The sequence below is a fragment of the Trypanosoma grayi genome, assembly GCF_000691245.1.
Source record: "Trypanosoma grayi strain ANR4 Tgr_235_V1, whole genome shotgun sequence".
Taxonomy (NCBI): domain Eukaryota; phylum Euglenozoa; class Kinetoplastea; order Trypanosomatida; family Trypanosomatidae; genus Trypanosoma; species Trypanosoma grayi.
The window spans coordinates 1-11,689 of NW_008825854.1; the positions used below are offsets into that span (position 1 = coordinate 1).

An 11,689-nucleotide genomic window follows, 5' to 3' on the forward strand; every position below is an offset into this window, starting at 1 on the left:
TCGCTCTTTCTTTCCCCCTCTCCCACCTCTTCGTCTTCCATCTCTTCCTCCTCCTCCTCCTCCTCGTCGTCGTGGCCACCATCTGCGTCTGTCTCCGTCTTTTCATGAACGGCAGCAGCAGCAGCAGAAGAGAGAAGATTGGAGGAAATCGCGAGGACACCGTCCCCGCTGTAGTTGCATGCCTCAACAGCGTTGCTGCCGCTCACGTCGTGCTCCTCACCCTCCGTCGGCACCGCCATCGCCAGGCTGCGGTAGAGCTCGTTGAACTTAAAGAAGACATCGGCGCGATTCTCGAGTTTCGGCACATACGACGCGGAGTACGGGTACGGCAGGTCGCGCGGCCGTGGGCACACCGACATACAGTACGTGCAGCGTACAACGGCCTGCCGCTCCTTTGCATGCAAGTCCACACGCACGCTGTTCTTTAAACGACACACCGGGCAGTCAAACGTCGTCAGGCACTGCAGTGAGCGCTGGAACTTTGAGCCTCCTGTCAGCGACTTTTGGAACAGCCTCTTGTCACCGTCCTCCTTCTTGGCACCTTTCTGCAGCTTCTTCTGCATGAAGGAGCGGCTGTGGCGCGACAGAAGCGGCGCCGAACCGCCATCAGCACCCCCACCGCCGCCGCCGCTGCTGTTGCCGCCCCCCGCTGCCTCCATCGCTCGCAACGACACCACCGCCTCACTTCTCCCTAATCCTCCTGCAGGGAGTCACACGCACGAGCGCACACCACACATAGGCGCAGACAAGAAACGAATGAAAGAGAAACAAAAAAAGACAGACATCAGTGCAGCAAGAGATAGATAGATTGAAAGATAGAGAGAGTTGCATTCGAGCTGCTCGGGTGGGTTTCGCATAATCGCCTCACCAACTCAGTCGGCGATCCCTCAAGCAGGAGCATATCACCACATGCAGCCCAAAACGGAACGGAGAAAAAGCGGCGCTGCCCCAAAACACACCAATCGGCACTCACCCCGCTCCGTTCAGTCGCCGCAGCAAAAGAAAAAACAACAACAAAAACTCCCACGGTTCCCCGCTGATAACTCCCCCCATCGGAATGTCTGTGCGCAGCAACGCGTCCATCCCGTTTGTATCGGCTCTCATTGAAAAGTCCACGGGGAAAAGCTGCAATGCAACAGGATCCCTCAGACGCTGGTGCAGCGACGCCTCAACAGCACATACACATATTTCCCGTCGACCCCGCAGAGATGACCAACCGCACAAACACGATCCCGGACACGCACTCCCTGATGCCGTGCGGCGCTTCAACCTCAACGCGGTCCACGAGCGCTCCATACAAGCAGAAACTGTGCAGCTCCAACCCAGAGGCGCGCGAAGCCGGGGGTGTGTGGTCAGCGCCCTCACCACACGCGGGGCAGCGTTTCTTTTTTTTTTCCCACAGCAGCCAATAGTGCTGGCTTTTCTGCCAGCAACTACTCGTCTCATCGGCCACCTCCGCCGCCAGCTCGTCCATGCGTGCCGCGTCGTGCAGCAGGCGCGGAAGCAGGTCGGGGGAGAGAACGTTACATCGCTGCTCGTCGCAAACACGAAGGGCATCTTCCTGCCTGGCCAGGCATACCACACAACTACAGCACCATATTTCTTCCTTCTAAGGTATTTTCAACAGCACGTTTAGAATGATGCAGTCAATAGAGAGTCAAGGCAACACGGGGAGGGGTTACAAATACCATTCCTTCGCCATTCCACCAGCCCTCACACCTTAGCTGCAGCAATAACTGCCACGACGACAACATCAACGGCCTNCCCCCCCCAAACACCTCGTTCTAGAACGCAAAATCGTCCACCTCTTCGTCCTCCCCTGATGCGGCTGGCTGGAAGAAGTACGTCCCGTCGTCCTCTTCGTCCTCCAACTCGATGCGGTGCATGGCAGAGACGCCACCCGCGTCCCTGTCGTCGATGCGCGAGGCCGCTGGGGGTTTGGGCACAAGCTGCATCAACCCCGCCCGTGCTGTTGCTGTGTCCACATCAATGTTGTGTTCCTGCAGAAATTCACGGTCCTGCTGTAACAACTCCTCGCGGAAGCGGAAGAAGACATCGACGGGCTTCTCCAGCGGAAGGAACGGGTACTCCTTGCCGGAGCCGGCACGACAGGAGCGGCAGTGTAGTCTGGCGGATCCTGTGTTGCGCACAAGCCGCACTGCGATAGAGTTCTTCGCATCACACAGCGGGCAGTCAAACCGCGTCGGGATCTTGTACTTGCTCTCCTTCTTGATGGGCGCCGCGGCCTTCTTCTTCGTCCCACCCATGGCCTCGCAGAGTATGAACTGGCAACAGCAACAACAACACACACACACGCAGGACCCAAAGTGCTGCTTTGCAGGAGGAGGGAGAGCAAAGAGAAGAAGGAAAAGGAAAGCGCGACTCTCATTGTGCAATTCTCTTAATGGGGGAAGGGGGAAATAACGCAGTTGCTGTCGCACACACTCTTGTCAACATATGTTTTCTTTTTTTNGGGGGGGGGGGGGGGGGCAGAGGAACCGAACGTTTCGCTTCGTTGTATTCGTCGCACTTGCGCAATTCTTCTTCGTGGTTTCATTTCGTTCTTCCTTCTCTCTCTTTTTTTTTTCTTCTCCCCTCCCACCCATTTAAACGTCTATTCCCTCATGTTTTTTGTTTTGTTTGTTAGACGGGCACCCGCACCGTGAATCGGAGAGAGCCACACAAACACAGACCGACGCAGGTGCCACTCCCGCGACGGGGGACATCCTTGTTCCGGTGCGTGGGACTCCGCGCGTTCTCCGCTGTTACTTTCGCTTCTTCTTCGCTGGGGGCTCCACCCCCCCCTTCTCCGCGCCCCCTGCGCGTGCCGCGCTGCCGGTCGGCGCGGCTTCCCTCTTGGTGTTTTCAAGTGCAGATACCCAGTGGGTTGCCAGACGCGCCTGCGTCCTTTTCAGGTATTCGTCCGCCTCATCAACCAACAGGCGCGCCTTGTCCGTCGTAGCTTCCTCCTCCTCCTTCTTCTCCCCACTGCTGTTGTTGGCAGCATCAGCAGCCGATGGGGGCCGATCAAACATGAAGAAGTGACGCTCGTACTGCACCGGCTGGCTCCGTGCAACGGCGGCGCTGAGAGCTTTGAACACCGCCACCTCTCCGTCGTGCTGTGTGCCGCTCGGCCCGTTCTTCTGCAGCAGAATATGCAGGTGGCCCGCCCGCATCGCTCGCGCCGTGCGGCCCGCGCGGTGGACGTACTGCGAGAGCGTCTCGGGTGGGCTGTACATAATGACGTGGCCAACGTTCGGCACGTCAACGCCGCGCATCAACGCATCAGACGCGACGACACAGGCGTCAGGCGACGACTTGAGCAACGCACGCCGCCGTTCGTTCTCCGTCGCAAGCGTTGTGAACTCCGTTGCCTGCACACCGGCGGAGAGGAGGAAGTGCCCCATCACACGCGCCTCATCCGCGGAGCGGCAGAAGACAAGGATGCGCTCACCTGCATCATCATCGCAGGAGGGGTAGTCGCAACTCGACACGGTGGCAAACTTCGATGTGCGGCCCTGGCGGCGTCGACGGTGTCCGAGGGCGCGGAACTCCGCGTCGTCACGTTCCCTTTCCTCATCAGCATCATCATCATCGTGTTCGGCATCGCTGCTGTTGTGTTTCTTGTTGTCTCCAGGCGATGCAGCAGCAGCCCGTGACTCCTCCTGCTCCTGCTGCTGCTGCTTCTGTGCCCCCGACTTGCCGCCGCGCTGTTTAGCGATGATGGTACGAATGAGCTTAAGCAGAACGGCGTGGCGGTACCAATCCTCCACAAAAATAACGTGCTCCTGCAGTCGCAGCGGAAGCGCAAACGAGGTGCGTACAAGCTGCTGCTTCGAAATGGGTAGCGCAACTACCGGATCGTTGTCGTCTTCATCACCCCCTTCCGTCTCCGCAGCACCACGCTTCTTCTTCCTCTTCGTCTTGGCCTCACTCGAGGACACCAGCTGCAATGGCTCGCCCTCGTCCTCGCGGTTTATGTCGCCACCAAGACTGTCCAGCACAAAGTGCCGGCAGTTGCGCAATCGCACCTCTGAGGTGCGTGCGACGTGCGACGAGAGCGTCGCCGAGCAGAGCATCTTGTGCAGACTGTACGTCAAGTGCACCAGCCGCCGCGTACCGACGGCGTCGCCGCGCGCCGCCAGCTGCTCTTCTTCGAAGCGCTCCACCACCTTTGCGACAAAGTTGGAGAAGTTGCCGGCGAGGACCTGGTCGGCCTCATCAATGACGAGGAGGCGCAGGTCGGCGAGCGAGAGTCCGCGCGTGCCGTCAAGGTGGCGAAGCAGCCGCTGCGGGGTCGCAATCACAATATCGGCGCGGGAGTAATAACACAACTGCGAGGAAGGCAGCGCACCAGCACCCTCAGCCCCATCCTCCTCCTCCTCCTCCTCCTCCTCATCGGTTTTCAGAACTGCGTTGCCTGACGGACTCGGCGCACGCGTACCGCGTACGACGGCGACGCTACGCACAAGGGCCTCCGCCTCCTCCTTCACGCTGTTGTCCTTGCAGAGGCAGACAGCAGTGATTGATGTGCCGCGGGTGAGCTGCTGCAGCTCGCGGCTCACCTGCAGTCCGAGGGCCTTCGTGGGCACAAGCACTAGAGCCCGCAGCCGTGTGTGGTCAATACCCTTCTTACACTCCGCCACAAGGCGCAGCATGGGCAGCAGATAGCACAGCGTTTTGCCACTGCCTGTGGGGGCTGTTAGGCAAACGTCCATGGGTAACCCACTCAGGAGTGCGCGTTGCACGGTTGGCACCACCGCTTGCTGCACCGGCAGCGGCTTGTCGTAATGGAGACGCTGCTGCAACGGTTTGAGGAGCCACGCACCACTCTCGCCGAGACAGTCTTCCCATCCAGTTTCCATTATTCGGCTGAGGTCGCCCCCGCTCCGTGAAGAAGAAAGAAGTGCTGTTCGTCCCCCCCACCACTTGGTGCTTTGTTGTTGCTTTTTTTTTTGTTCAAATACTGGTTCTTTACCTGGAGCCTTCCACTATTTTGTTTTGTTTTGCAGCACACTCCCCTTGCTGCTGCTGTTCTTGCTGCAGTCACTGCCGCTGCTGCCCGACCCTGTCTGCAGGGCCCACACACACACACACACACACACACACACAAAGTCACCAACGCCATGCGGCAGAAAGAGAAACAGATGTGAAATGAAAGAAACAAACGCACTGCACTCAAGCATAGAAGCATGAACGTAGATGACTACCACAACCACTGGAGCCATACTCCCTAACCCCCCTTCTTTTTTTTTGTTCTACACGATTTGTTGCTTCAGGAATCGCAGCATTGCGACTCCCCGCCAGCTCTGTGTGAAGACCAAAGAAAAAGAATGTGAATGTGTGAGTGTGAGGTCCACACCCTCGCCCCATCTCCCTCCCCTACGCCCACGCTACAGGTGCGCAAACTGGTACTCGTCGTCTGTCTTCTCAAATATGAACAGCTTCTGCGACGCAGCGTTACGCAGCAGACTTCGCCGGCTCGTCTCTTCGCCACCCCCCACTACCCGCTTCACCGCCATGAAGTGCATGCGCTCCCGCGTGAGACGCACAGCCTGTGCCACGTCGCTGTTCCCGCTTACCTTCGTGTATAGCGGGTGGGCGAAGAAGTCCCGCATGAGTACCCGCTCCATGATGCTGCGCTCCGTCGCCGCCTCGTGCACCGTCACGAGGGCCGCCAGCGAGCCACCGACGGCGGCGGCGTTGCGCGTCATCAATAATCCATCAAACATCACTGCAGCGATGGGAAGTTTGCGCGAGTACGCCGGTACCTCACGCTCCGCGGGTGGAATGTGCGCGGCGAAGAAATCGCACACCGCTTCTCGCTCCGCGCAGCCATTCGCGAGGCGGTGCGTCAGTCCCTGTGGGTCGCGGCGGTCCTCGATTACAAAGGGCGAGTTTTCACTCGCGCAGATGCCCTGCATCGCCGCAAACGCCTCGATGTCGGTACACAGAAGCGGCAGCAGCTTGTAGTGGAAGTGCGGCTGGTGAATCGCCAGGAGCTTCTCGAAGTCCGACACTACGACGTCGCGCGGCAGGCGCGGCAGCGCGGCGGGTGTTGCCGCCATGTGCGTCATGAGTGTGATGCGGCGCAGCTTGTAGCCGCTGAAGACCTCGTCGAAGACGTTCTCGCGGGTGACGTCACCCGAGACCTGGTGAATCAGCAGCGGAATCATCTGCTTGTGCCTCTTCTTGATGAGCGACGCGTACACGTCGCGCTGCATCACTGCCCACCGCTCTCACGCCTGCAGCCCCCACCCTCCTTTGTTTTGTGTGCCTTCACTCACAACTTGTGACCACGACAAGGACGTGGGGCACACAACAACGCAGCGCCGCCGCACTCACCGGTACCGTTACTTCAGCACAGCGAGTGAGTCTACGTGAATCAAAAGAAGCCCACAAGGAGGAGAGAAAACACCAGTGATTCCCACTGCGGACAGGAGTCAAGAAGAAACACACACCAACGCACACACGTACGTATATATAAACTAACTGTGTGTGTGTATGTATATATGTGTGAATAGACGTAATAGAGCCAAAGCAACACTAGCACCAACGCGCTGCTCCCTCTATGGAAATGTCAAGAAAAAAAAGGAAAGCAAAAAACGGAATAACAAACCTATTCTCCTTGGTATATATATATATATATATATACACCAAAAGGGAATCAGCTTGCAGACGATTTCCACTCTTCTCCCCCTCTCAGACTTTGTACGCGTACGTATGCATCTTCTTTTTGTTCGGCTGTCACTCTATGAATATGTATTAAAAAACCAATGGAAATATAAAGGTACCATTCCACTCTGTGTGCCAATGCCGCGCCACCACCGCTCTTCTCTCCTCCTTCTCCATTCACAACCCGTGTTCTACGCAGCTGCCGCCTTGATCGTACAATGTTGCAGCTACACAAGACACCACAGCACCTAAATTTCTCCTTTTTCACCTCGCCTTTTCTTTACAACAGCAATCAATAATAAATTCACTCCCCCCCGTTTTTCCTGCGTCCATTTTTGGTTTCACCGGCCTTTATTTGGAAACGTTATCGTAGCCGCGCATAGACGGCAGAAGACCACGCCGCATCCCACCATTGCGGAAGATGTGCTGATGCAACAGTGCCACGTTCATGGCGCGTGGACGCGACGTAAACATTTTCTGCCGCTTCTGCGCAAGGTGACGCCTGTATGTTGCCTGTTGATCAGCAGTAAGGTCATGCCACGACTTTGCCCGTGTGTCGAGAAGCGGTCGATCAAGGTCGACGGTTTCTGGACTGTTCACGTCACTCTTCGTGATCTCCCGCAGTAGCATGCTAGGGTAAACGCTAGACGGCAGTTCAAAGGATAAGTCCACACTGACATCACTTTTCTGCGGGAGCCAGTAGGGCACAGGGGGCGCCGTGCGCTGCCGTCGTTCACCCTTAGTCAGAGTACTACGACCGAGCAACAAAGACGGTTGTTGCTGCTGCTGACCGTTGCTGCTATTTGTTCCAACTGGGGTACCATGAACACTATTACTAATACTACTACTGCTGCTGCTGCTGTTCCGCGTAAAGGCCCGCCGCACACCGAGGGCCCAGCGCTGATGTGGGTCACCGGAGTGTCCCACCCGCACCCGCCACGTCAATGTTGGGAGCGGATTGATCAGCAAGTGACGGTAGAAACCATAGATGTTTACACCCAGCGGATTACCAGGTGTGACACCCCGGCGTAGATCGCTCCGAAGGTGACCAACATCTGCTAATGAGCCTACTTCTTCTGCAACATCATTGTCGCGGCCGTCAATGGTCTCAACCATTGTAGTGCTGCTACCTAGCTCCTCTTCCATCAGCGCAAAAGAGGAGGAGAAGCGTCGGTACGGTGACGCTGCCATAGTAGAATGTGCCGCCGCGTCCTCGCCGCTAAAACTGCGCCGGGGTCTGAAAATGTCCCACTGTCTTGTCTCAGGGTTGAAGAGAATACCCATGCGCTTCAGTGTTACAATGTACAGGTCGGTTGTGTGGTTTTCAGGGAGTTGCACCCCAACTCCAGGAAGCGGTAGCACCACATCCCAGAAATTGTAATCACTCCTATCGATACCCTTCTTCGTCGCATACTTGACACGGCCGTACTCGGCCGAGTGCGGTGACGCTAAAGGGTTTTGGCGCACAAGGTCACCTGGAAGAATCGCAAATGTCCCGTAGCGCTGCAGTCTCTGGTTGACAATATCGTTCCACACAAATGCAAGGAACTCATGCACCAACATTGAGCACGCCTTTGGCCCAACCACGCGCAAGAACGCCTCCTCACAAGGATCCACCTCCGCCACACCTGCCACCCCGTCCTCTTCATCCTCGCCTAACATCGAAGCAGCCCGTAGTGCATTGTCAAGGATCGACTGTAATGCCGTGCCGTGCGCCGCTATAGAGCGCCGGTTTCTGTGGGATATACTGCGATCTGGGAGATGAAAACCCATCGCCTTGGAGTGGTACATCTTCGCAAAGGCCGCGCCCGTGCGTCGACGCTCCGCCGCGATCTCCGCATCCAGTGCGAACTGCTGCACAATGATGCTTGCCGCCGCGCGGTACTCACCCTTGAGGAGATGAAGACCGGGGTGCATGTTGTGCTTGGTGTATGACGCAAAACGCTGTGGCCCAAAGTAGTTGATGAATCCCTTTTCCTCCAAAGAGCGCATAGCCGGCTTTACAAGTGGCAGGTGACTCTCCGGGATACGGCGCAGCTTTACACGATACGCGTATCCGTCGTTGTCGCCAACACGGAGGTCGTAGGAGGCGCTCTCCACTTCCATGTCAACACAGAGGTACTCAAATATCTTCTCTGTGCTCATACTCGCCACTATCTCCTCCAACGACAAGGTTGTCGCCGCCCGCTTGGATTTCAGCTTCTTCTTGCGGGGCTTCTTGCCACGCGCTCCCGTATCATCGGTGTCATCAACGGAAGTGACACCTTCTACTATGGCCATCTCTGCTGCCTCATCTTCCTGTCGATGCTTGCTGTTGCGCTTCTGACTGATCGCAAGCAGCTGCTCCTTCAGCGTGGGGGACCAGGTACTGGTGTTTTCCAAGTCCACCGCGCTTACACGATCGTGAAACAGCAGCCGTATGTCAGACAGACGGTAGTAGTGCGCGCCCCAGAATTCTCGTTCCTCCTTATCGGCCACCATGCCCTGCAGTGGTCGGAGGGTTTGATGTACACGGAAGCGGCCATTCGCTGTGCGCTGCACCGTGTAACTTGACGGCACACGGTGACCCAATAGCTGGCGTGCTGCTGTGTGGGCCTGAACGTCACTACGCGTGGCGGAAAAAGATAGATTTGATGGGAGTAGCAACGCGGTAACACCACCATCGCTACTGCTACCATTTTCAAGGAGTGACAATCCCTCACGGTCTGTAAAGTGCTCACCTGTTTGCAACGCGCGTGCGAGAGCTTCGACGTGGGCGAGGCAGCTGCCACGAATGCGAATGCGTTGGAAGCCGTGGGCCGCCGCATCAATGACACCGGCGTGAGACACCGTGATTTTCGGAGCNTGCCACGAATGCGAATGCGTTGGAAGCCGTGGGCCGCCGCATCAATGACACCGGCGTGAGACACCGTGATTTTCGGAGCGTATAACACTGGCCGCACCACACTACTGCCTTCCTCACCCTCATCATCTTCATTATAATCACTAGTGGCGGGGTTGCTGCCGCCATTATCAACTATGGCAAGCCGTTGCATCTCCATAGCCTGCCGCTGCAGCTCGGTGAGACTCTCTACGACATCCTCCACCACAAGGCGGTGTGGCAGACCCTTCTTTTCGAGTGTGCACTCCACCACCACAAAGTCTGCCGGGATAAGTACAGTTTTTGCGTGCGACTTGCGCCGCTTGAAGCCCTTCCAAACCGAGTTGTCCCCTTCAACGAGCCCTTCCACCGCGTCTCCCATACTACGAATAGAAGACGCACTCTGTGTATCTTCCTGCTGATGGTCTAACACCATCTCTCTAGCAGAGTCTGTCCCTTCCTGTGAAGGTAAAACATCCCTTTTATTCGCATTCCCAATCTCCAGCTGCGGCCGAACCGACACATACAGGTAGTCAAGATCACCGTGCACGTGCAAGTCCTTCACCAGATGGCCCCACGCACGCCAGACAAGCTGAATCGCCTCCCGCATCGCTGGAATCGCCGGTGCGTCTTCAGAGGTCACCTCCAGAACGGTTCCAGTGGAGGAAGCCACCTTTGCCTTGATGAGATGCAACCATGGAATCTGAGTCGCCTCACCAGTGCTGAGGCCGCACGATTCCTGTTGTCCAGGTCGCATGTTGAGCACAATGGATGACACCGTGGGTAGTGGGTCATGCTGCCGCTTCATCACACGGCCAATGAAACGACGAAGCGCCAGCACACCGTCGACCCCAAGCGTCTGCTGTAGTTGGTAGAGCTCTGGGGAGAAGTACACTTCTATGTGCGCCTTGGGCAGGCGACTCATCGGCAGAACTGTGCCATCCTCCCCCACCAGAGGCTCAGTGTGTTTTGCGATGTGGTACGGGAACTCCGTGCCAAGCTCTTCCTTCTCTATAATGCTACCAGCGACCCAAAGCGAAAGCGAAATATGGTGTTCCTCCGCCCGGAGGCAGAGTAGCGGGCTGCGGAACGCCTCGAGGATGAGCTTATCCTTCTTGTTGCACAGATTCATTGTCAAATTGAGCGGCTCCAGGAGGTGCGAAGACGATGAGAGACTAGTGTAGCCCTTCTCCTTCGCCTCCTTCACGTCATCAACGAGGCGGTCCACTACAGAGTTATGACGGGTTGGAAGCAGTGTGCCGTTCTCTCGTCGCTCTGTGAGCTGCTGTCGCACATCACTTCCTAGAGTGTCGGCGACGCGGGCGAGCTCAGCGAGCACCACCGCGCGGTGCTGTGTGTACGTGCCATTCTCCAAAATGATTTGCCGCCCAATATGGCTCGGCGGCGACGGTGCTATGTCTGCCCTTCCGACAACCCCAGAGTCGCTCTTCTCCGAGGTCGTGACACCTGGTGCTGCTGCTTCTCCTGTAGATGTGCATTGTGTTTTTTCTGCCTTCTCGCTACCTTCAGGTGGCTGCCTTGACAAGCGCCCACCCGTCTCCGCTTCGCTTGCCGTTGATTCTTCTGCATCTCCAAGAGCCTTGCTATTACCGTCACCTTCAGCCACACCGCCACTTTCAATCCGCTCTGTTGCCTTGTCTGTGCCTCGCCAAATTTCCCGTACCACGTAGTCGTCGGGACACGACTTGATGTACGCCTGGAAGCCCTTTACACTTGGCTTTGTGTGACGCACAAGGTGGCACTTGCGTTCCGCCGGCAATCGATTGCGTTGGCGCTGTGCGAGTGTGAGCTCGTGGTAAAGGCCCTGATTGTGGCGTTCGTGGGCGAGGCGCAGTGCCACACGGGACTCTGGGGTGTCGAACTTACTACGCGCATCCTCAATGCTCATTCCGAGGATAAGCCGCCGTCGCCATGAGAGTGTCGCCTTCATCGCGTCGTTCCCCACTCCCCCTTTGTCTTCACGTGTGAGTGAGGGATGCAGCGAGAGGGCACGAGGGGGAGAGAACGCAGAGTTGAACCGCTATGCCTCGTGTTGCTGGAACACAAAGCGAAAACGCGTACTGCTGTTGATGTTGCCGTTGCTACTTCTGCTGATCGGAGCCCTCCCACCCGCTCTCTCTCTCTCTCTCTCTC

The 11,689-nt window shown here is 57.0% G+C and overlaps 6 protein-coding genes across 6 annotated transcripts; all 6 read right to left on the reverse strand.

Annotated features, from left to right (window-relative positions):
• Positions 1 to 659, reverse strand: DQ04_02351000 (RNA editing complex protein MP90; the record flags this gene model as incomplete). The annotated part of the gene is made up of 1 exon (XM_009311780.1): positions 1 to 659. A coding segment is annotated over one exon (659 nt), but the record flags the coding sequence as incomplete, so codon positions are not given.
• Positions 660 to 1,784: 1,125 nt separating this feature from the next.
• Positions 1,785 to 2,267, reverse strand: DQ04_02351010 (hypothetical protein; the record flags this gene model as incomplete). The annotated part of the gene is made up of 1 exon (XM_009311781.1): positions 1,785 to 2,267. One exon carries the CDS (start codon positions 2,265 to 2,267, stop codon positions 1,785 to 1,787), a length of 483 nt encoding a protein of 160 aa, XP_009310056.1.
• A 498-nt stretch (positions 2,268 to 2,765) lies between these two features.
• Positions 2,766 to 4,865, reverse strand: DQ04_02351020 (ATP-dependent RNA helicase; the record flags this gene model as incomplete). Its single annotated transcript, XM_009311782.1, has 1 exon — positions 2,766 to 4,865. One exon carries the CDS (start codon positions 4,863 to 4,865, stop codon positions 2,766 to 2,768), a length of 2,100 nt encoding a protein of 699 aa, XP_009310057.1.
• Positions 4,866 to 5,393: 528 nt separating this feature from the next.
• DQ04_02351030 (hypothetical protein) lies at positions 5,394 to 6,224 on the reverse strand (the record flags this gene model as incomplete). Its single annotated transcript, XM_009311783.1, has 1 exon — positions 5,394 to 6,224. One exon carries the CDS (start codon positions 6,222 to 6,224, stop codon positions 5,394 to 5,396), a length of 831 nt encoding a protein of 276 aa, XP_009310058.1.
• Positions 6,225 to 7,026: 802 nt separating this feature from the next.
• DQ04_02351040 (hypothetical protein) lies at positions 7,027 to 8,955 on the reverse strand (the record flags this gene model as incomplete). Its single annotated transcript, XM_009311784.1, has 1 exon — positions 7,027 to 8,955. The coding sequence occupies one exon, from the start codon at positions 8,953 to 8,955 to the stop codon at positions 7,027 to 7,029; it is 1,929 nt and encodes a 642-aa protein (XP_009310059.1).
• A 113-nt stretch (positions 8,956 to 9,068) lies between these two features.
• On the reverse strand, positions 9,069 to 11,486 carry DQ04_02351050 (hypothetical protein; the record flags this gene model as incomplete). Its single annotated transcript, XM_009311785.1, has 1 exon — positions 9,069 to 11,486. One exon carries the CDS (start codon positions 11,484 to 11,486, stop codon positions 9,069 to 9,071), a length of 2,418 nt encoding a protein of 805 aa, XP_009310060.1.
• Positions 11,487 to 11,689: the final 203 nt, after the last annotated feature.